Source organism: Cynocephalus volans, chromosome 18, assembly GCF_027409185.1.
Source record: "Cynocephalus volans isolate mCynVol1 chromosome 18, mCynVol1.pri, whole genome shotgun sequence".
NCBI lineage: Eukaryota > Metazoa > Chordata > Mammalia > Dermoptera > Cynocephalidae > Cynocephalus > Cynocephalus volans.
Window position 1 is genome coordinate 14,330,359 of NC_084477.1, and position 22,281 is coordinate 14,352,639.

A 22,281-nucleotide genomic window follows, 5' to 3' on the forward strand; every position below is an offset into this window, starting at 1 on the left:
ACATATTCCCAATGAATTTGTGTTAAGCGGCTTTCAAAAAGCAAGGTTATTCCCAAAAGATTCAAAATCAAATCCTATTTTACAACCCAAACTACTGAATTTAATGATTTATCTAGTAATCACTTATTACCTAAAAGTCAATGTAACGGATATTCACCAGGTACATCGGATAGGGATACAGCACACAGGATGAATGACATATATATCCTTAACCCTCATGCCTCTACGTCTAAAGACCGTAAATAAAACTAATACAAAAAATGATTATAGTAAGCACGATGGATGGGGCTTGGAAAAAGATGATATCCCTGTTGTAAACAGCAGAGAAATCTTCATAAGCGAGATAGCATAAGAGCTCGGCCTTAACAGATGGTGCAATTTTGCAGAAGGGGAAAGAGGCAGGCAATCGGGGGTGAATAACGAGGGAGGCGGTGAAAGGAAAGCAAGTAGAGTGGAAGGGCCGGGAGGGAGGCGGTCTGGGAAGGCAGGCTGGGAAAGCAGCAGCGAGAATTTGGAGGGCAGCTCTGCTTTTCCTGATACAGGAGCAGGGCAGCATTCCAACCTTTGAACGGTATGTTGATGTGATCGGTTGCAGCTGTGGTCTCCAACTATTTTTAATTTTATTTTGAAATAATGCTAAGCTTCTGGAAAGTTGCGAGAAGCGTCCCAAGAACTCCCGGGCGCGCTTCGCGCCGCTGGGCTGATTGTCAATCAATCGTTGGTCACTGGGGAGTTTCCCAGCCCGGCTGGTTCTTAAGCGAACTTCGGGACTCAGCTGCTCTCGGAAGCCCCACCCCAGCCCCGCCCCCGACGCCACCTGCGTCCGCGCTCGGCCCCGCCCCGTGTGACCACGCGCCCTCCGGGAGAGGAAGGGGCGGGGCCCGGCCCGGAAGTAGCCGGGACCCGGAAGTGCGACGGACGCGCCGCTGCCGTCTCGGAGGCCGTGGGTTGACAATGGCCTTGGAAAGGAAGACCAAGCGGAAGAAGAAGAGAAACGCCGAGCCGGGGTGAGTGGCGCGTGGCGCGGGCAGCAGCAGCTGGGCAGGGATGTCGTGCGTTCGCTCGCTCGGGCGGGCGGAGCTCGGGCGTGGCGCGGCTGAGTCTCTGGCGTCCGTTTCCAGGGAGAGCCCCGGCCACGGCGTCGGCGGGAACCGGAGCGAAGACTACCTGGTGGGGCAGGTGGCCGGCAGCCTGTTCCGCAGCGGAGGGGGGACGGGCCGGCTGGCGGCCCTCTTCGGCTCTCCGCAGCCTCAGGTTCGACCCGTGTACGTGCCTGTGCCCAAGGTGAGTCCCTGGGCTCCGTTGCGAACGGCCCGGCGGAGCAGCTGCAGGACGAGCGGCCTGCCTTCTGTCTTAGTGACCTTATGGGGGCGCGGCGGGCCGGTGCGGGGACCCGAACCCTCGACCTTGGTGTTACCACGCCGCTCTCTTAGCAGCCGGGGAACCGGCCAGCCCGTGACTAATAAATCGAAGTGACCTCAGGGCACTGCTTAGACCACTGAGACAAGAGATGCTAATTTAGAAAGACCCCTCAGTTATTGCCTAGGGAACGAATTAAAAAGGATGACGTGTCAAACATAACTTCAAACCTTTGAAAGGAAACCACGCAGAAGAGGAAACGGGATGAGGAGGAAGAACGTACAACCCAGATTCAGAGACCACTTTTGCGAGACCCTGCAAAAAAAGTGGAAGTGAAGAGGAAACTCTCTAATTCAGATAAAAAGTTGGCCAACAGGTTGGTAAAAAGTCTCTTGGTTGATGATAAAGAAATTAACATTCCTCTACCCGCAGTATTCGTCCTTATTTTTTTTCTCATTTCGTATTTCTAATTGTTTCTTTCAAAAAATGTATTATGGAAAACCTCATACATATGCAAAAGTTGAAAAGGGTAAGGAACTCCATGTACCCACGTTAACAATTTAGTAATACTTGCTCAGCCTTCCTTAATCTTTATCCTCACATAAGACTTATGTTTCATCTACAAATATTTCAGCATATATATAAAAGATGAGTTTGGTTTTCTTAGACTTATTCAGAGACTAAATTTCCCCCATTAACTTAATTATTTTTCAGTGTATTTGAATCGGGATCCCGTTAACTTTTCTCATTCCTCTCTTCTTTGCCACTGTCTTCAAGCCCCTTGTTTTCTTTTCCCGTCTCTCTCCTCTCTCAGAAGACCTTTTACCTGTTTTAAGAGCTATCAATTGCTAACAGTTGTGAACTATTTCTATTTTTTGTCTTCCTGCTTAATGCGTCTATACACAGCATTAATTTGTTCCCTTTCTTGTAAAGAAAAGTGTCTTCCTTCTTGTTCAAGATTAACTCAACCACCTTTGCTGTGTACACCCCATACCTGTTTTTCTGCCTCCAGTTTTAGTATATGTGCTGCCAAAGCAAACACCCTGTTCCTCCTCCTTAGGGATGTTGCTGTCAGATCCATACAAGTTCACCTCTTTTCTATATCTTTGATCTTTTCACCATGTAAACATGCTCAAGATTCTCATCTTTAAAAAAAAAAAAATAAGGGGCCGGCCTGTGGCTCACTTGGGAGAGCGTGGTGCTGACCACACCAAGTCAAGGGTGAAGATCCCCTTACTGGTCATCTTTATAGGAATTAAAATAATAATAATAATAATAAAATAAAATCTAAGCACTCTTGTGTAACACAGAAGGTCCTTCTTGACCTGGTTCCCAGCTCAACATACTGTCTCATTTCCTTTCACTCCTGCTAAGGGACGTTATGTGCTGCATTGAAAAAGACAAGACGTGGGCCCCCTCCTTAGTGGAGGTTATGGTCTAATGGAGGAGTAATAATAGCCAACATTTACTGAGGGCTGACTATGTGCCAAACACCGATTTCCTCCTCTGAGAAGCCTTTCTTCTTTCTCTTGTTTCTTTTATGTTCCCGTACTGTGTAGTATAACTTACCCATTTTACTGTGAACTTCACTTTCTCTTCACTAGACTATAGAAAGGTCTCTAATAGTCTCTTTATCTTTGTACCCCAGAGCCTAGAACTGAGCCTAGAACTGAGTAGGAAGCCACAAATTCACTCATTTGTAGATTGAGTGAATCATTTCTGTGACTCCTACCTATTGTCTCCCTCACTCCTAAAGTTCCCCGTTCGGTTCTCTTTTTGGATTGATGCTCAGACCTTACTTATCCCTGTGCACCAATACTTTACATTGTATTTGCCATTTCGGAATTCAGTTTTGCTAAGCAGTCCTTTAAATATCGAACTGTTGTAAGTAGGGAATCTGGTTTTTCCTACTGGCCAGATTGCTTTTACAAAATAAGTATTTTGCAGGCATATTAACCTTTTTAGACTCCTGGGGTGTGCTGCAGTGCCTCTGAAGTTCTAGAGCAGAGTGAAATTAGGCATTGAGAGAGCATAAACTAAATCTCCAGGAGTTTTAAATGAACCAGCTTTTGTTTAGATGTTGTTGCTGCTGCTGTTACCTGGTGGCTTTAGCATGTTGTCAAAAACAGAGCTTAACTTGTTCACTCCTGAGTTATAGAATGTGTCTTGTAAAGATACTAGTCATTTTTTGATAATGCTACTTTAAAAATGTTTATATATTTGTGAGTGGTAAGTTTATGTTTAGGAAAGCCTGAAGTCATTGGGAAGTATTCTAATCAGGAGGAATAGAACTGCTTTGCCAAGTACTAGAACTGACTTCCATTATTCTCATTTCTTATTTTCTTTTGTTTTTGCCTTAAAAAGGGAAAGTGCTCTAGCAAGTGCTGATTTAGAAGAAGAAATTCACCAGAAACAAGGGCAGAAACGGAAAAATTCTCAGTCTGGTGTTCAAGTAGCAGACAGAAAAGTATTTGATGATGCAGATGACACAATTGTAGGTCAAAGAAAGAAAACTCAAGTTAACCAAGAAGAAGAGAGATTAAAGAATGAGAGAACTGTGTTTGTTGGGAATTTGCCTATCACATTTAATAAGAAGGTGAGTTTGTAGTTTGTATATTATAAAGACTCAGAGAAGTTATTAACTTTGTTTACTCTTTCTTTATTGAATAAGCACATAAGTCATTGATATAATTTCATTATAAACAACTACATAAATTGGTCTACTGTAGATTGATTCCGATACCCTGCCCTCCCTGTCATTCATGTAGTCATCCCTAACTTAGACTTTTGCAAATCATATTTGAACTATTGCACTGGTCTGTTTTTTTCTCAGCCAGCCTTATCTCCTGTTATGTGCCATTAGAATGGAAACGCTGTATGTGCAGGGATATTGCTCTCTTTTCTTCACTGCTCTATGTCTGATACCTGAGGTGTGCCTCGTGCATAGCAGGAGCTCAATAAATATTTCTTGTGTAAAAAAGTAGTGAATGCATCCTAAGTTTCTTCCATTATGTGGAGTCCACTAAACCAAAAACGTGCCCTTTGTTTTCTGTGTGTTCATGTGGTAGTCATTCTGTTGGCAATTCTTGGGTCAAAATCCTGCTCATCTTTAGAAGGACAATTTCATTTCTGTTTTGTTAAAAACAAAACAGTACAAAAAACTTCCTGATTTTTCCCTTTCTCCCTTGCTCTTTGTCTCCTAGCGTTTGATCCGTGGTTATTTTGTAGGACATAACACACTTTGCTTTGTAGCATACTTTTGGTTATTGATTTTCCTATTAGATTATTAGGGGCTCAGGGGAAGGGAGTGTGAATAGTACTTTGCACAAATACTAACCGTTCAGTAAGTTGTTTTTAATTAGAATTGGTTATAGAAATTATTGTACTGCCAATCAAGCATGTTCATTCTTCACATTGTAAGCTGGGTCATAGAATAATGCATAAACCTCACCTGCTAGGAATTTTCTTAATCTGGTAGTCTTTAATTAGAGACAGCTGGAGAGTTTCTCATGGTGACATAAGCAACTTAAAATCTATTTCTTGTTTAAGCCAATGTGAAAAGATGAGAGAATCTATGGAAGATGTAAGTCTCACTTTAATTTACTTGCAGTAAAGATCATAAAAGATTGAAAGACAAATATTGTGCACCTCATGGATACTAATGTGAACTTAAATTGTGTTTTGTTTCACCTCATGGATACTATTGTGAACTTAAATTGTGTTTTGTTTCTATATAAGTTTCAGCAAAATTTTTTTGTCTGTTCAACTGACTAGTAACCTACTTTTCCTGGAATGTTCTTAAAATAAAAACTGGTTGTAAAAGATGTAGCATCTATTGATGTTTTGAAAGTGAGCTAATGTATATATGTATTTTTTAATTTTAGAAGCTGAAGTCATTTTTTAAAGAGTATGGACAAATAGAATCTGTACGATTTCGTTCTCTGGTATGTTTTCTTTCCCCTTAAAGTTGCATAATCTTAGAACGTATTGCATTTAAATCAGACTTATTAACTTCTTGGTATTAGTAAGGCGGAGGAGCACTTGACTTCAACCTTTTGAATAAACAGGTTCGCATCTAATGAGTTTACATAATAAAATGATATTTTTGTTACTTAAGCCACTAGTGTATTTTGGAGGGAGGTTGGGTGATTTTTATTTGCTGTGTCAATAGAGTTGGCTGGAAAGTTAATACTTATTGAATAGCATTGCTGGGATCTCATGTGTCGTCATATGCATTCAGTATGGGAGGTTGGTATTGTTGCTGTAAACAGTATTTATGCTCTGAGCACAAAAAGATGAAGTATTTTTTAAAAATCAATTTAATGTTAAAATGTTATAGAAGTGAGTGGTATTTGATTTTACTAACTGAGCACTCTGGTCCTGTTATAGCCACATCCCTTGGAGCATGAAATAAACATCACTTGTATTATTTCGTTTTCCCACACGTAATTGTTTTAATTTGTTTACTGCATAGTTGATTTACCACAGTATTATATTCTTGAACACTATTTTTTAATGTAATTCCTCTGTACTAGAATGTAGGAAATGTTATTCCATGTCTAGTTGCTCTTTTTCGTGTGATTCTCTAAAATAGAGTTTCTCAACTTGATACTCTTGACAACTTGGGCTGGATGATTCTTTTCTGTTGGGAGCTGCCCTGTGCATTGTAGGGTGCTTGGTCGTATCCCTGGCTTTAACCCACTAGATGCTGGAGCACCCTCCCCAGCCAGTTGTAACAACCCAAAGTATCTCCAGTTGTTGCCAAATCCTCAGGGGGCAAGACTGCCCACTGCCCTAGAAGTAGACATTTCCCATGGTTTCGACAGTCTCCATAATTTCTCTTGATGTGTTTGTTTCTTGCTTTTATCACATATATTTTGTCTGTCTTTCTGAGTCCCTCTCCCCATGTGAATCCCTTGCCTGACACGCTAACCTGGGTGTCTTGCCAGCACCCCAGTTTCTGCATGTCTGTGCTTGCCTCCATCTGTCTGCCACCCCTGCCTGTGCTGCCAGCTGATTTTCTAGATTAGCTAGCGACCCCCAGGCTGCAAGCTTTGTGCCTGCCTTTGACTCACGTTTGGCCCACCAGCCTTGTGGGTGCCCATCCCTGCCTGTTTTCGACTGTGGTTTCTTCCCCAGATGAGTCATTTCTATCTTAAACCCTTGTCCCACCTAAGTGCTCATTACCTCTTGTTGGAGTCGCTGGGGAGGCCTGTTATGGTTTCTGCTGTCATTCCTCCTCTGATTTGTCCCATATACCACTGTCCACTTGATCTTAGGAAGATCTTTCTGGACTCCTTCCTGCCCACTTTGGTACCACCCACCAATGAAAATCACACACACACACCTTGGTCTGGGATGACCTTCTTACCTTTGGGGAGCTTGTCCAGATTCTTTCCTGTCCCTGGGCCTTGGGTCTTCTTGGTGACCCTGCAGTGCCTTCTACAGCCTCCGTGCTTCGTTAGAGCACTGTGTGCTCTGTACTGTGGAGTGTGGTACATCGTCTGCCCGCCCCACCAGACTGCCAGCTGGGATTACAAACACCCTGTTTGTCTTTGCTCATCCTTGGGCCACCAGCACCTGCACGTGGTGCACACTAAGTATGTATGGGAGTGTCTGCAAACTCTCAGTTGTTCTCACTGTGAATGAAATATGTCCTCAGTCCTCAGCCTGACAGTTCTGCACAGCGTGGCCCCGCATGGGGGTGGCAACCCTCCACACCTGGGCTTTCTCACCTTTTGTGTTTTTTTCTTTTTCTTTCTTTCTTTTTTTGGTTTCACTTTTGTCCTTTAAGTCCCATTTTGCTTATGAAATACTGTATGCAGTTAAAATGTGACTTCTTCAAGCCGTTTCCGATACTTTATACCATTAGATGGTATGTTTTCCCTCTGAATTCTTGTACAGTATTTCTTTGTTATATTTATTCACTAGTGTCTTCAGTAACAGGACGTAGATCCTTTAGAACTCCCAGAAGGCTCCCGGTACATGTGTTTTGCTGACTGTCACTCACATGTTGATCATTCATTTGGACATTTCTCATGTCTTGTACTGTTCTCCTCCTGTCTGTGTTTTGAGAGTTTGACTATGTTAGTGATTTGAGCAGGACAAACTGAGAAGAGAAGAAAGTATGTCAGATTTCTTACTTTTTCCTATGTAAACCATCAGGTGGCTAAGAAAAGTTTTCTAGAGAAGATTTATAAGAGCTACCCTAAATGAGATCTTCATTGATTGATGCTCCTAGATTGTGAACTCCAGGGCTGGTATCTCTTCACCTTGATCTTGTCAGTACCTGGCTGTTTTTGGCATGTTGCTGACAGTCGTAGCTGCTGACTTGGTTTCTCTACCTGCCCCATTCACTCTTAAAAGCTATACGAGGGTACTTCAAAAAGTTCATGGAAAAATTTGTATTATCTTTTTTTTTTTTTTTAAAGATGACTAGTAAGGGGATCTTAACCCTTGACTTGGTGTTGTCAGCACCACGCTCTTGCAAGTGAGCAAACTGGCCAGTCCTGCATGAATTTTTTGAAGTACCCTTGTATATGACTGAAAATAATGTCAGCCTGAATATAAAGGGATTCCCTTACTTGCCCAATTAAAGATACCACTGATTTTTTTTTTTTTCCCCAACTATAATATGTAAACTCTTAGGGATACAGATCAAGTGATATGTGTTAATATTTATTAATCTAGTTAGGCATATTTAAAATTATATAGGATATACAATTGTATAAACATTGCCTTTTTCCCATACTCATTCTTTTTTCTAAGTAATAGATCTTATTTTTATAGCAATTTTATTTATTTATTTATATTTATTTATTTATTTATTTATTTTGTCGATATACAATGTGGTTGATTATTGTGGCCCATCACTGAAACACCCCTCCCTCTTCCCTCTCCCCCCTCCCACCCAACAATGTCCTTTCTATTTGTTTGTCATATCAACTTCAAGGAATTGTAGTTGTTATGTCTTCTTCCCCTGTTTTTTTTTTTTTTTTTTTGTGTGTGTGTGTGTGTGTGTGTGTGTGTGTGTGAATTTATATATTAATTTTTAGCTCCCACCAATAAGTGAGAACATGTGGTATTTCTCTTTCTGTGCCTGACTCGTTTCACTTAATATAATTCTCTCAAGGTCCATCCATGTTGTTGCAAATGGCAGTATTTCATTCGTTTTTATAGCTGAGTAGTATTCCATTGTGTAGATGTACCACATTTTCCGTATCCACTCATCTGATGATGGACATTTGGGCTGGTTCCAACTCTTGGCTATTGTAAAGAGTGCTGCGATGAACATTGGGGAACAGGTATACCTTCGACTTGATGATTTCCATTCCTCTGGGTATATTCCCAGCAGTGGGATAGCTGGGTCATATGGCAGATCTATCTGCAATTGTTTGAGGAACCTCCATACCATTTTCCATAGAGGCTGCACCATTTTGCAGTCCCACCAACAATGTATGAGAGTTCCTTTTTCTATGCAACCTCGCCAGCATTTATTGTTCAGAGTCTTTTGGATTGTAGCCATCCTAACTGGGGTGAGATGGTATCTCAGTGTAGTTTTGATTTGCATTTCCCGGATGCTGAGTGATGTTGAGCATTTTTTCATATGTCTGTTGGCCATTTGTATATCTTCCTTAAAGAAATGCCTACTTAGCTCTTTTGCCCATTTTTTAATTGGGTTGCTTGTTTTTTTCTCGTAAAGTTGTTTGAGTTCCTTGTATATTCTGGATATTAATCCTTTGTCAGATGTATATTTTGCATATATTTTCTCCCACTCTGTTGGTTGTCTTTTAACTCTGTTAATTGTTTCTTTTGCTGTGCAGAAGCTTTTTAGTTTGATATAATCCCATTTGTTTATTTTTCCTTTGGTTGCCCGTGCTTTTGGGGTCGTATTCATGAAGTCTCTGTCCAGTCCTATTTCCTGAAGTGTCTCTCCTATGTTTTCTTTAAGAAGTTTTATTGTTTCAGGGTGTATATTTAAGTCTTTAATCCATTTTGAGTTGACTTTAGTGTATGGTGAAAGGTGTGGGTCTAGTTTCATTCTCCTGCATATTGATATCCAGTTCTCCCAGCACCATTTGCTAAAGAGGCAGTCTCTTCCCCAGTGTATAGGCTTGGTGCCTTTGTCAAAGATCAGATAGCTGTAGGTGTGTGGGTTGATTTCTGGATTCTCTATTCTATTCCATTGATCAGTGTGTCTGTTTTTATGCCAGTACCGTACTGTTTTGGTTATTATAGCTTTGTAGTATAGTTTAAAGTCAGGTAGTGTTATGCCTCCAGCTTTATTTTTTTTGCTCAGCGTTGCTTTGGCTATGCGTGGTCTTTTGTTATTCTATATAAATGTCTGGATATTTCTTTCCATTTCTGAGAAAAATGTCATTGGAATTTTGATGGGGATTACATTGAATTTGTATATCACTTTGGGTAGTATGGACATTTTCACTATGTTGATTCTTCCAATCCAAGAGCATGGGATATCTTTCCATCTTCTTGTATCCTCTCTAATTTCTCTCAGCAGTGGTTTGTAGTTCTCATTATAGAGATTTTTCACATCCTTGGTTAACTCGATTCCTAAGTATTTTATTTTTTTGGTGGCTATTGTAAATGGGCAGGCTTTCTTGATTTCTCTTTCTGTATGTTCACTATTGGAGAATAGAAATGCTACTGATTTTTGTGTGTTGATTTTGTATCCTGCTACTGTGCTGAAGTCATTTATCACCTCCAAGAGTTTTTTTGTAGAGGCTTTAGGCTGTTCGATATATAGGATCATGTCATCTGCAGACAGGGACAGTTTGACTTCCTCTTTTCCAATCTGGATGCCCTTTATTTCCTTCTCTTCTCTGATTGCTCTGGCTAGTACTTCCAACACTATGTTGAATAGGAGTGGTGAGAGTGGGCATCCTTGTCTACTTCTTGTTCTTAAAGGAAAAGCTTTCAGCTTTTCCCCATTCAGGATGATATTGGCAGTGGGTTTATCATATATGGCTTTGATTATGTTGAGATACTTTCCATCTAAACCTAACTTATAGAGGGTCTTTGTCATGAATGAGTGCTGAATTTTATCAAATGCTTTTTCAGCATCTATAGAGATGGTCCTTGTGTTTGATTTTATTTATGTGGTGTATCACATTTATTGATTTGCGTATGTTGAACCAACCTTGCATCCCTGGGATGAATCCCACTTGATCGTGGTGAATAATTTTACGTATGTGTTGCTGTATTCTGTTTGCTAGTATTTTAGTGAGGATTTTTGCATCTATATTCATCAAGGATATCGGCCTGTAGTTTTCTTTTTTGGTTATATCCTTACCTGGTTTTGGTATCAGGATGATGTTTGCTTCATAGAATGAGTTTGGGAGATTTGCGTCTGTTTCAATCTTTTGGAATAGTTTGTAAAGAATCGGTGTCAATTCCTGTTTGAATGTTTGGTAAAATTCTGCTGTGAATCCATCTGGTCCTGGGCTTTTCTTTGTTGGGAGCCTTCTGATAACAGCTTCAATCTCCTTTATTGTTATTGGTGTGTTCAGATTTTCTACGTCTTCATGGCTCAGTTTTGGGAGCTTGTGTGCGTCCAGAAATTTATCCATATCCTCCAGATTTTCAAACTTTTTGGTGTATAGTTGTTTATAGTAGTCTCGAATGATTCCTTGTATTTCAGATGAATCCGTTGTAATATCACCTTTTTCCTTTCTAATTTTTGTCATTTGAATCTTCTCTCTTTTTTGTTAGCTATGCTAATGGTTTGTCAATTTTATTTATCTTTTCAAAAAACCAACTTTTTGATTCTTATAGCAGTTTTAGGTTTACAGAAAAATTGAGCAGAAGGTGCACATGGTTCCCATAAACCCCCTCAATCCCCCACCCCCGCCCACATGCACAGTTTTTCCTATTAACATCTTACATGAGTGTGGCACGTTTGTTACAGTTATCAACCAATATTATTAACTCAGTTTTACATCAGGGTTCCCTCTTTGTGTTGTACAGTTCTGTGGGTTTTGCCAAATGCATAATGTCATTTATTCACCACTCCAGTATCATACAGAACAGTTTTGCTGCCCCAGAATTTTCTGTGTTCTCCATATTCATCCCTCTCTCCTTCCTTCCTCCTGAAACTCTGGTGACCGATGATCCTTTTTTTTTTTTTTTTTTTTTTTTAATTACCTCAAACATTTCTCATTTCTTTGTGTTGGGAGCATTCAAAAGTCTCTCTCCCAGCTATAGAAACTATGCAATAAATTGTTACAGCCACTCTACAGTGCTATAGAGACCTGTTCCTCCTATCTGGCTGTACTTTCAAATCCGTTAACCAGCCTCTCCCTGTCTTTCTTCTTTTCTCAGCCTCTGGTAACCACCATTCTGCTCCCTCCTTCTATGCAGTCAACTTTCTTAGCTTCTGCATATGAGTGAGAACATGTGGTATTTCTCTTTCTGTGCCTGGCTTCATTTAACGCAACATCCTCTGACCTCATCCATGTGGCTGTGATATCAGGATTTCGTTCCTGTTTATGGCTGAGCAGTCTTGTATTGTCCTAACTCCTTTTATAAGACAGTTTTCCTCAGTTCTTTCATGTGTTTTCAACCTCAGGGTCGCATCTGGGGCATCTGACGTGATTCGAGAGCCCAGTGTCTTTCCTCCCATCTAGGTCCTTTGAGAGTCACTCTCCAGTACATCTGAGTATGGTACTGTCATTGGAAATTCTTCATTACTGTAGTTCACGAGGTCTCTTTCACATAACATTAGGACAGTTGTTTCTGAGTTATTTCCCTGGAATGTTTTTAATCATGACATACCTGAGTTAGATATTTAGGCTTCAGTTAAGATATAATTAATTTGAAGCAATATTTTAAATATTGAATTTTCTTTAATAATTTTTTTTCCTTTTGAAAGATTCCAGCAGAGGGAACTCTGTCGAAAAAGTTGGCAGCAATAAAGTAAGTTTATAATTAGAGGAAGGGAGTCATTTTAACTCCCTTCCTTTCTGGTTACAAATTGAGCCCACTTCTTAACAATTTCATAGATTTTTGTATTGGGGTAATGCAGCGTGCTTGACTTTTTCCTTGTGTCTGTAGTACCATATAGATTTGTCAGATATTTGTCTTTAAGCCTCCATGTAAACCGCAGAGTCACAGAAAGTACTGTGAAGTAATTTACTGGAAAATGCACCATGAGAGCTTTGAAGAATGTTGTTAGTGTTTGGAAGAAAATAAGGAAAGTTTTATGCCCAAATTTCGTAGGACACATAAATCATAAGCACTGTATTTCATCCTTCTGAGGGTGCCTCGTACGTGCTGTCAGAACTCAGGGTTTCCCAGAAAGTACTCGTGTCTGCCTCTGCTGGTCACCAGGGCCACCAGCAGCCTGGCACCACTTAGTGTTCTCTGTCTGAGGTTTGGGGCCACACTGGTAGTGTGGCGTGTGGTTCAGATTCTCAGGGGGTTTCCCCACTTTCCACCCCAAACCAAGACAGACAGACACTCCTTGCCTCCCTCCCAGGTGGAAGGCTTGTTTCCACTTGCTTCAGCTTTACGCAGGGTTTCCTATTAGTCTATCTTGGGTGCTTTTCTTTCTTTTATTTTCTTGTTTTTTGGTTAAAAAAATATTTTCTAGTGTTCTTTCCTTCTTTCTTTTGTACATGAAATCATGGATTTTATAAGCAGAGATTTCTTTATATTAGATAAAATACAATAATATACTTTAGAAACATCTCTGGGAATCTTGTTCTATCAAAATTTTGCATCACTGTAGTGGGCAGTCCCTGTGGACATCTGGGTGACTTTGTTTCTACGTTCATTATTAATTTGGAGCCATTTGGCACACCAGTCTGTGCTGGTTTTCCCCATAACCACCCCAGAGCCAGGTGTATAGTTAACACTCGATAAACGTTTACTGGCTCCCACATTCATGTTTGTTCAGGTAACAATCATGTAGGACTTTGTATTAGTCCCTTTTTGTGTAGCTGTAACAGAACAACTGAAACTGGGTAATTTGTAAAGAGAAGGGGTTTATCTGGTTCACAGTTCTGGTATAGCTACATGTGGCGTGAGCCTCAGACTGCTTCTACTCCTGGTGGAAGGTGGCAGGGCAGCCAGCAGGTGCAGGGAGATCTCATGGCAAGAGGAAACAAGAGAGAGGGAGAGGAGGTGCCAGGGTCCTTTAAACAACCAGCTCTCCCTGGAACTAATAGAATGAGAGCTCACTCACTATCCCCCAGCCCTCACCCCACCACCAAGGCATTAGTTTATTCATGAAGGATCCTCCCCCATGACCCAAAAAGCTCCCAACACAGCCACATTGGGGATCACATTTCAACATGAGCTTTAGGGGGACCAATATATCCAAACTAAATTAGGCCTCTAGATGCGAGACATTGTTCAGACACTTTGGGGAAATTATTTCAGTAAGGAATGAGTCAGATGGTTCAAAATAAAAAAGTATAAAAGTGTATGCAGTGAAAAGTTTCTTTCCTACACCTTTTCCCTAGTCAGTCAATTCCCTGCCCTGGGCAAGTGCTGGTTTTAGTTTCTTGTGTAACCTTCTGGAGACATTTGATGCATTTACAAACTGGTGTGCACACACGTTCTCCCCACACATGACTTTGACTCAGTGGTATTCAGCATGCACGCTACTGCTCACCCTCCCTTTCTCCACTCGTGCACCTTGGAGATCTGTCTGTAAAAGTCATTCTTTTCCAGAGCATTTTAGTATTCTGTAAAGTATACCTGAATTCTTTTTTTTAAATTTTTTTTTTTTAAGATGACCAGTAAGGGGATCTTAACCCTTGACTTGGTGTTGTCAACCACGCTCTCCCAAGTGGGCTAACTGGCCATTCCTATATAGGAATCCGAACCCGTGGCCTTGGTGTTATCAGCACCACGCTCTCCCGAGTGAGCCACGGTCCGGCCCTTACCTGAATTCATTTTAATAAACCTCCACTGATGTTTTTTCCCAGTCTTGTGGGCCATAACAAGTAATGGTGGAGTGAATGAATGAGTGACCTTGTACTTAGGTAACTTTGTACAGGTACTAATTTGTAGGACAAACTTCTAGTTGTGGAATTGCTCAGTCAAAAGGGTGTTTGTGTTTGTAATTTTGACTGCTGTCCCATGGAGGTGGTGGCCTATTTATAGTCTCACACCTTTGCCAACCATAAAGTTCTCTGCTTTACAGCAACAGCTTGTTTTTGAGCTTTTTGATCATCTGCAACCTGGTAGGTGAGAGTGATGTTTCTAATTTGCATTTCTCCTGTGAGTGAGCATTTTTTAAAAATATATTCAACAGTCATTTGGGCTTCATTTTATTTGAATTGTTACTGTTATTTGCCCTTTACTTATTGTTGTTGAATTGTTAGTTTTATCAGTGGGATGTTAACTAAATCAGCCTTTTACGATATGAGTTACAAATATTTTTTCCCTATTTGTCATTTGCTTTTTGGTTCTGCTTATGGGGAATTTTGCCATGTAGAACTTTTTTGCTTTTTCATAGAGCCAGAATTTTTTAAAACTTTTGCTTACTCCTTTAAAGTATAACTTACCTCCAGTAAATTGCACACATTTGAAGTGTACAGCTTTGTGATTTTAGCATATGAGGCACTCATGAAATCATCATCACAATTAAGATACTGAGCACTCTGTCACCCCAAGTTTCTTCCTGCCCCTTTGCAATACGTCTCTCTCCCCCACCGCCCAGGCACCCACTCACCTGCTTTCTGTCTCCATATGTTAGTTTGCATTTTCTAGAATTGTATGTGAATGGAGTCATCGTGCAATGTGTACATGCCTGCTGATTTTGTCACCTGCATCACTGGTTTCTTCTCTTACTGCTCGGAACTAGTCCCCTGCAAGGAAGTGCCACAGTCTCGTGAATGTTCAGGTTACTTCAGTTTTTGACTGTCGTGCATAAAGTTACTAAAAATATTTGTGTAAATGTCATTTTTCTCAAGAAAGTGCCTGGGGGTGGGTTGCCGGGTCTTAGGGTAGGTTATTTGAACTTTCTAAGAAACTGCCAAGTTGTTCCCCAAAGTGGTGGCACCGTTTCATACTCCCAGCAGCGGTAGGTGTGCAGTTGTGCTGATGTTTCACGTCCTCACCATCCCTTGATATTGTCCGTCACTTAATCTCAGTGATTCTAAAGGTTTGTCGTTGTGGTTTTAATTTATGTGCTTATTGACTATTTGTGTCTATTCCTTGGTGAAGTGTCAGTGCCAAAATTTTGCTCGTTTCTAGTGGCTTTTTCATCTTATTATTGAACTGTAAAAAAGAGTTCTTTCTATATTCTGGATGGAAGATCTTTTTCTGATATATGTGTTTTAGATATTTTGCTCCAGTTTGTGGCGAGCTTTTTAAAGGGGTCTTTGAAGGGTCAAAAATTTTCGGTTTTATTGAAGATCCAATTTTGAGAGTATTGTTGTTTGTTGGTGGTCTGGTGGGGTGGGGACAGTGGGCTCTCTGCTGTCCCAGCCCAGCCTTGGATGCAGGCAGACCCAGCACATCTGGGCCTCGGGAGCGCACCTGATCAGCCCTCCTTCCTCTGGCAGCCAAGCTCTACCTTGCATCTCAGGTGGGTCTCATGCAGCAGGACACTTCCTCCGGTAGCAGGAGACCTCCCTTCCTCCAGCCACAGGGGTCTTGTCTGTGCCCTGGGGAGACAGGGTTGCTGTCCCTCACCCCGTAGCTTAGCCCTCACCTCCATAGCAGGAGAATCCAGGTGGGGCTTTGTGCCTTAGGCCCTTCTCTCCGGACCTGTAGCACCCATGGCTGCTCTCAGCCTTTCCTGTGGACACCAGCAGAGGTCAGCCGGGCAGACCCTGCGATGGGCGCCCACTCTGGAGTCAGCAGCCTCTAGGGCTTGGGTTCAGGCCCAGCCCACACTCAGCTTTAGTGTTTTAGCAGAACAGGGATGGAATCCCTCCTGCCTGTCTGGTGCCCAGCATTGCCCTCGCACGCCCAGCCACTGGAGCCCGTGCTTCTCCCGGCTGTCTTCGGAGGAGGGGCTCTTCTGGGCTGGCAATAGCTCAGGGGCCTTCAGCTGCTGTTAATTCCCTAAGCTCTACGTGGTTGTGCACTTCTCCATATGGCTGTTTTACTTACATAAAAAGGAGCAATCCAGTTGTCTTTCACATCCAGTTGTGTGTGTGTGAAATGCGGAGCTGCAGCTAAGATGATGGTCTCTTTTCTTTTCTTTTTTTTTTTTTTTAAAGATGACTGGTAAGGGGATCTTAACCCTTGACTTGGTGTTGTCAGCACCACGCTCTCCCAAGTGAGCTAACCGGCCATCCCTATATAGGATCTGAACCCGTGGCCTTGGTGTTATCAGTACCACACTCTCCCAAGTGAGCCACGGGCTGGCCCAAGACGATGGTTTCTAATTCAGGGTTGCATCCGGGGTGGTCCCCATTTTCTCACAGTGACGACCCCTAACAAGGTGTGGGTTGCATGTTTCTGCCAACATATTTATCAGTTATGTGTGTGTGTGTGTTTTTAGTTATTACTAAATATTTGTTCAGAGAAGAAACTTCTGCCCAGGAATTCTTGTCATGTGTGCTGATCGAGAGTAGAAAACAAGCTGGATTTATTCTAGTGACTTTGAGGTCAGCAAATTTTACATTGTCCTTTTTGTTTTGTAGACGTAAAATTCATCCTGACCAGAAACATGTTAATGCTTATGTTGTGTTTAAGGACGAGAGTGCAGCTACAAAAGCATTGAAAAGGTAACTTTATCTCGGAGGTTTGAACAGAATGATTATTATATAAGTATGTGTGGGTACTTCTTTTATTCTATGATTTCACTTTAGAGCAAATCTTTTAGTAATTTCAGTGCTCATTTTTAACAATCATTTCCCCCTTGTATTTATAATACAGAAATGGGGCCCAAATTGCAGATGGATTTCGTATCAGAGTTGATCTCGCATCTGAGACCTCATCCGTAAGTAGTCCTTGATTTGTTTAAAGAACTTAGAGTCTTACTCTTAGAGAGCAATATTTCCTTCTGAGCTTTTGCTGGGAGGGGAATGGAATCAGCATAGGGGAGGCAAGAGGGAGACAGCCTCCGTCCTCTGTGGTCACAGGGTTGGTGCCGAGAGGAACTTAAGTCAACGTCAGCTTCAAGGGCAGAGTCACCTCCCGTTTGGGGTTTGTCCTCCAGCCCCACTATTAGATCGAATAATCATAGAAAGTTAGGCTCGAAGGTATATCAGAAATTGTCTAGTCGAACACCTTGTTTCGTAGACTGAGATCTAGAAGGCTCTAATTCATCAGAGAGTTTCTGAGTTGCCTACTCTGTAGCACCTGCAGTCCTGGGTCACAGTCTCAGCTCTCCAGGAGCTCACGGTGTATGGTGGAGAGGAGCAGAAGCCACAGCACTACTTTATGGTAGACGCTGTCGTAAGTGCGTGGGACGCTTTGTCAGCTCAGGAACAGGGCACTTGACTTGGGGACTTGCAAGCAAGAAGGACGAGGAGGGTTTCCAGGACAGCAGGTCTTTTATCAGTCTTGAAAGATGAGTGGGCATTACCTAGACAGAAAGAATTTTAAAGGACAATGGTGATATCCAGTCAGAAAAAACAGTATAAATGGTGGGGATGGAAACTTAATGTGCTCAGGACGTGGCAAGAGCTTGATGCGGTTATCAGGTGGGTGGGTGTGAAGGGCAGTAGTTAATAGTTGATGTTGGACAAATGGGTAGAGGCCAAATCATGGAGACCCTGGTCTGCTGTGCTTTATGCAGAGGAGTCTGGAGTTTTCCAGGAGATGTTCCAAAAGTTTAAACGCAGGAGTGATGTGATCAGATTTGCTTTCAACAGAGGTGCCTGGAAACAAGTGAAGGATTGGTTTTAAGGGCTCACCCATAAGATCATCGAGTGCATTTCTGTCAACGTCAAAGTGGCCTCATGGAGAAATGACGGTGCCTGAGGAAAGCCCTGGCCTGACTGGGGGCCTAGCACAGAGTCAGCGAACTGTGGCCTGATGGTCAGATCCACCTGCCTCCTGTTTTTGTTAATAAAGTTTTATTGGCGCACAACCACACCTGCTGGGTGCTGTATTATCTACGGTTGTTCTCCAGCTACAATGGCTGAGTTGAATAATTGCCACACAGACCGCATGGCCCACAAGCCTAAAATACTTGCTGTTTAGCCCTCTACAGACATAGTTTACTGACCCCAGTGTGTATGGCAAGCACTTCCTGACACTGCCAAGTGTCAGTGCCAGCTGTGGAGGAAAGGCCACTCTGTCCTTCAGTGCTTACCCACAGTCCAGTGGGGGAGCTGGAAGAGACAGAATCGAAAAAGTAAATGTGAATTGAAAAAGTAGTGTGGTTGGCCCGGGAGATACGGGGGCACATGGAGGGAAGGTAGATCTTAGAATGACTTCCATTTTCTGGTCCAGTGAGTGATTTTTATTAATCCTCTTTGTGTTTCAGAGGGACAAGAGATCAGTGTTTGTGGGGAATCTCCCGTACAGTAAGTTTGTTTAAACAAATAAAGTACAGATAATGTTATTAAACAAAAGGGAAATAAAAATTAGTAGTAACTTAATGTTTTGCTTTAAGACTAACTTTAAAAAGCGTGCAATGGAGCGACTTATTTTCATGGGGCTGTGCTTAACTAGCTGTATTAAACATCTCCGGCTTTCTGAGCAGAGGCCAGTCTTTACTTCCATTTGGTTTGGATTTATTCTCAGAGGTTGAAGAATCCGCCGTCGAGAAACACTTTCTGGACTGCGGGAGTGTCGTGGCAGTGAGGATTGTGCGAGACCAGATGACGGGAGTCGGCAAAGGCTTCGGCTACGTGCTCTTTGAGGTGTGAGAGACAAACACACTGTCACTGTCCTTTGAGAAGTGCTGGCAGGGGTTGTCACTGTTACATCATCATTCAGGAATAACTGTCACATTCACCCTCACGTTTCCTCTTAAGAAAACTAAATTCATAACCTACCAAAAGAGTGCTGTTGCTGTAATTGCACCCAACCAAAAGATGTTCTTGTTCCCCCTAAGAGTATTAAATGATGTATTTATTTATGTATTTATTTAATTGGCAGCTGGCTGGTACAGGGATCGAACCCTGGACCTTAGTGTCATCAGCACCACATTAACCAACTGAGCTAACCAGCCAGTCCTGTTTTAGATATTGGATATTAGAAGGACTAAATCTCTGATCTCCACCTTCCATTAAATGGAGAAAGTAACTGACCGTTCACTCAGGTAGAAGAAAATTTTAGTCTTTTTACAAAACTAGTTATATTTAGTTCACTAATAGTTAACCAGTATTTTATGCATATCATTCAGTAGTAAAATAATACGTCTACTATCTGAAGTCATTCTAATCCATTAAAGTCACAATTTCACTATTTGCAGATGAGTTTCAGGTGGAAATTAACCTTTTTTTTTTTTATTGCAGAATACAGATGCTGTTCATCTTGCTCTGAAATTGAATAATTCTGAACTAATGGGAAGAAAACTCAGAGTCATGCGTTCTGTTAATAAAGAAAAATTAAAACAACCGAATTCAAATCCAGGTTTGAAGAATGTCAGTAAACCTAAGCGGAGACTTAATTTTGCTTCCAAAAATGCAGGAGAACATTCTAACAGTTTATTTAGTGGAGAAAAAGCTGTTCTCGTTAAAAAGAAGAAAGGACAGAAGAAAAGTGGGCGAACTAAGAAACAGAGAAAGCAGAAGTAGCGATCAGAAGCCGCCCCTCTTTCCCCGGTACTGCTAATAAGAATGTCGTGAGCCCATGTATTGAGTTTCTGGATTTTTTATGGACGGTATCTGTGAAATGTGGAGACTTCCATGTCCTTAGTTTATCCACATTGTAATACTACCTTTGGAGCGTTTGTTTTATGATGTAGGCAGATCAGTTACCATGGATTATGCTTTACTACTGGTGGTATAAGATGATTTTAGACCTAGGGTGAACACTCAGAATTTTAACGGTTTACTGTTGTTTTAGTATATGCTAGAAATACATAATTAACATTTCAGACAGTTATTTCAAGATTATTATTTCCTGGGCTGAGACTAATTTAAAAAGTAAGTAAATTTAAAGAAAAGGCAATAAATCTTAATACTGATTGTACTTAAACCAATATCCTTATAATTCAAGTGGGAATACTGATCCCAGCTCTAGTCCTAATCTCTAAGAAGGAAGGTTTGAGAGCTGTTATATAGTATCCACTCATTTTTCTTTCTTGCACTTTTGGTAAGTGTAGTTCTGGATTTTTATTTTATTCTGTTAACCTAAGAATAACTGACCAACAAGAATGTTAAATGAAATGTTGCCCTGATTTCCTATTTCTAACCAGTGACTGGACTGATTGTTGAAGTTCTTGGCAAATTGTCTATAAAGCAGATTTCTATTTTTATTTGCAAAATATTCTTCCTGGAAAACTTGTAATCTTGAATTCATGTCACTCAGTAAAATGAAATATCTTTCCCAAAAAATCATTTTTAAAGGAAACATTTTCTAATGAAATATGGTAATTAAGTCACAAAGTATAAATAAAGTTCGGCTAGGGGAGAGAGTACCACTACGCTCCCTCGGGGCTTAAACTTGTGTTGAGCTGGTGCCTGTCTCACAGGTTTTACCAGTCCAGGAGGGAGACCAGGGCGGGAGCACAGCGGGGCGGCCGATCTTAGGCAAGCAGAATCTGCAGTGAACATACATCATGTCACTTAGGTGGATAAGGAGATGGGAGGAGAGGACAGTGGATATTACATATTGTTTTGAAAATCTTGTCTTTTGGGCGTAGCACAATGGGTCTTTAAAATGTAGCTCTGCGGCGAGCAGAAGGAGATCCATTTTCATGTATCCAGTGACTGGATATTTTGGGCTTAGTATCCTTTATAGTGCTTAGAACCTTGTCTTTCATCAGTAGGGTTCAGTAAATATTTATTAGCTGATCATTCTTGAGCATTTTTGCATATATTTCCTGTATAAAGATGCAACATCTGTAGACTGTAGATGATGTGCATATTTGGTCTGTGTGCATAGACTTAATTGTGACTCTCCTGTGAAGGGGCAGCTTCTTAAAGCATAGCAGGTTAATATTTTACTTTACACTTGTTACTCTATAACTGAAATTTCAACTTTCTGTAAGCAGAATATGCATGTGTTGACTATAATAGTTTAAAAAACACATTTGACACAGGAAGAAAGTAATATGTATTTTATAAAAAATTCCACCAGAGATACTTTGTGTAATTCTTTGTTACCTGGGAAAATTCTGGTATTCTGTTATATCTGATTAAATAATTCTATCCATGAGAGTATATATAGGTGGTCAACAGTGGTTAAAATTTGACTTTTAATGATGGTAATAAAGACTCTTGGTGGTTTTGATTAATCATGAGCATTTCTTTTGTTTTTTCTCATGAACACTTTTTCTCTGACTCTACCTCATGAGAGTATGTTTTCTGTTAATGATCCTAAGGCTAAAGAATTCTTACTTAGGAATGCTTTACATCATCTAACCAAGTATTCTCTCACTCTGGTTAGACGAATCTTAATGTCCTTTACATAGGGTGTGAGGGCGTCTGGTTTCTTGACCACCGTGTGAGCTCGGTCAACTCTCTCAACCTCTCTGTACTCAAGTATCTTGATTGCTGAAATAAGAGAGTTGGACTTGATCAGTGGTTTCACACTTCTTTGTGAACTGCATCAGCTTTAATTTTACATTGTGACCAATACAAACATGGATGTATTTAACTTCATGTTTTGCATGACAGGACTGTTTCTTACTACATTTGTTGCTATCTGATATTTTTTATTTTATTAAAAACATTGGTTATGATCCACTCAGGTCGTTCCACAACCCGCTGATCAAAATCTAATGTTCAGGGTATAAGGAAAAGCTCTTAGTGTTACTTTGCTGTGTGCAATCCTCTGATCTGAATCATCTGCTGTGCTCTGGTCCATTGGCACCTCCAT

At 41.1% G+C, this 22,281-nt stretch overlaps 1 protein-coding gene across 1 annotated transcript; it reads left to right on the forward strand.

The window, feature by feature from the left end:
* The first annotated feature begins 901 nt into the window (after window positions 1-901).
* Window positions 902-21,697, forward strand: RBM34 (RNA binding motif protein 34). The gene is made up of 11 exons (XM_063082678.1): window positions 902-1,007; window positions 1,122-1,284; window positions 1,599-1,735; window positions 3,724-3,955; window positions 5,244-5,303; window positions 12,248-12,291; window positions 16,983-17,066; window positions 17,218-17,281; window positions 18,776-18,815; window positions 19,036-19,154; window positions 19,752-21,697. Exons 1-11 carry the CDS (start codon window positions 955-957, stop codon window positions 20,031-20,033), a joined length of 1,278 nt encoding a protein of 425 aa, XP_062938748.1. The 5' UTR covers window positions 902-954; the 3' UTR covers window positions 20,034-21,697.
* The last annotated feature ends 584 nt before the right edge of the window (window positions 21,698-22,281 follow it).

Bases quoted from the DNA above. Each gene is read 5' to 3' on its own strand.
- RBM34 (XM_063082678.1), top strand. From the start codon at position 955: ATGGCCTTGGAAAGGAAGACCAAGCGGAAGAAGAAGAGAAACGCCGAG. The intron at 5,304-12,247 runs GTATGTTTTCTT...TCCTTTTGAAAG, and splicing joins CTGTACGATTTCGTTCTCTG to ATTCCAGCAGAGGGAACTCT. The intron at 12,292-16,982 runs GTAAGTTTATAA...TTTGTTTTGTAG, and splicing joins AAAAAGTTGGCAGCAATAAA to ACGTAAAATTCATCCTGACC.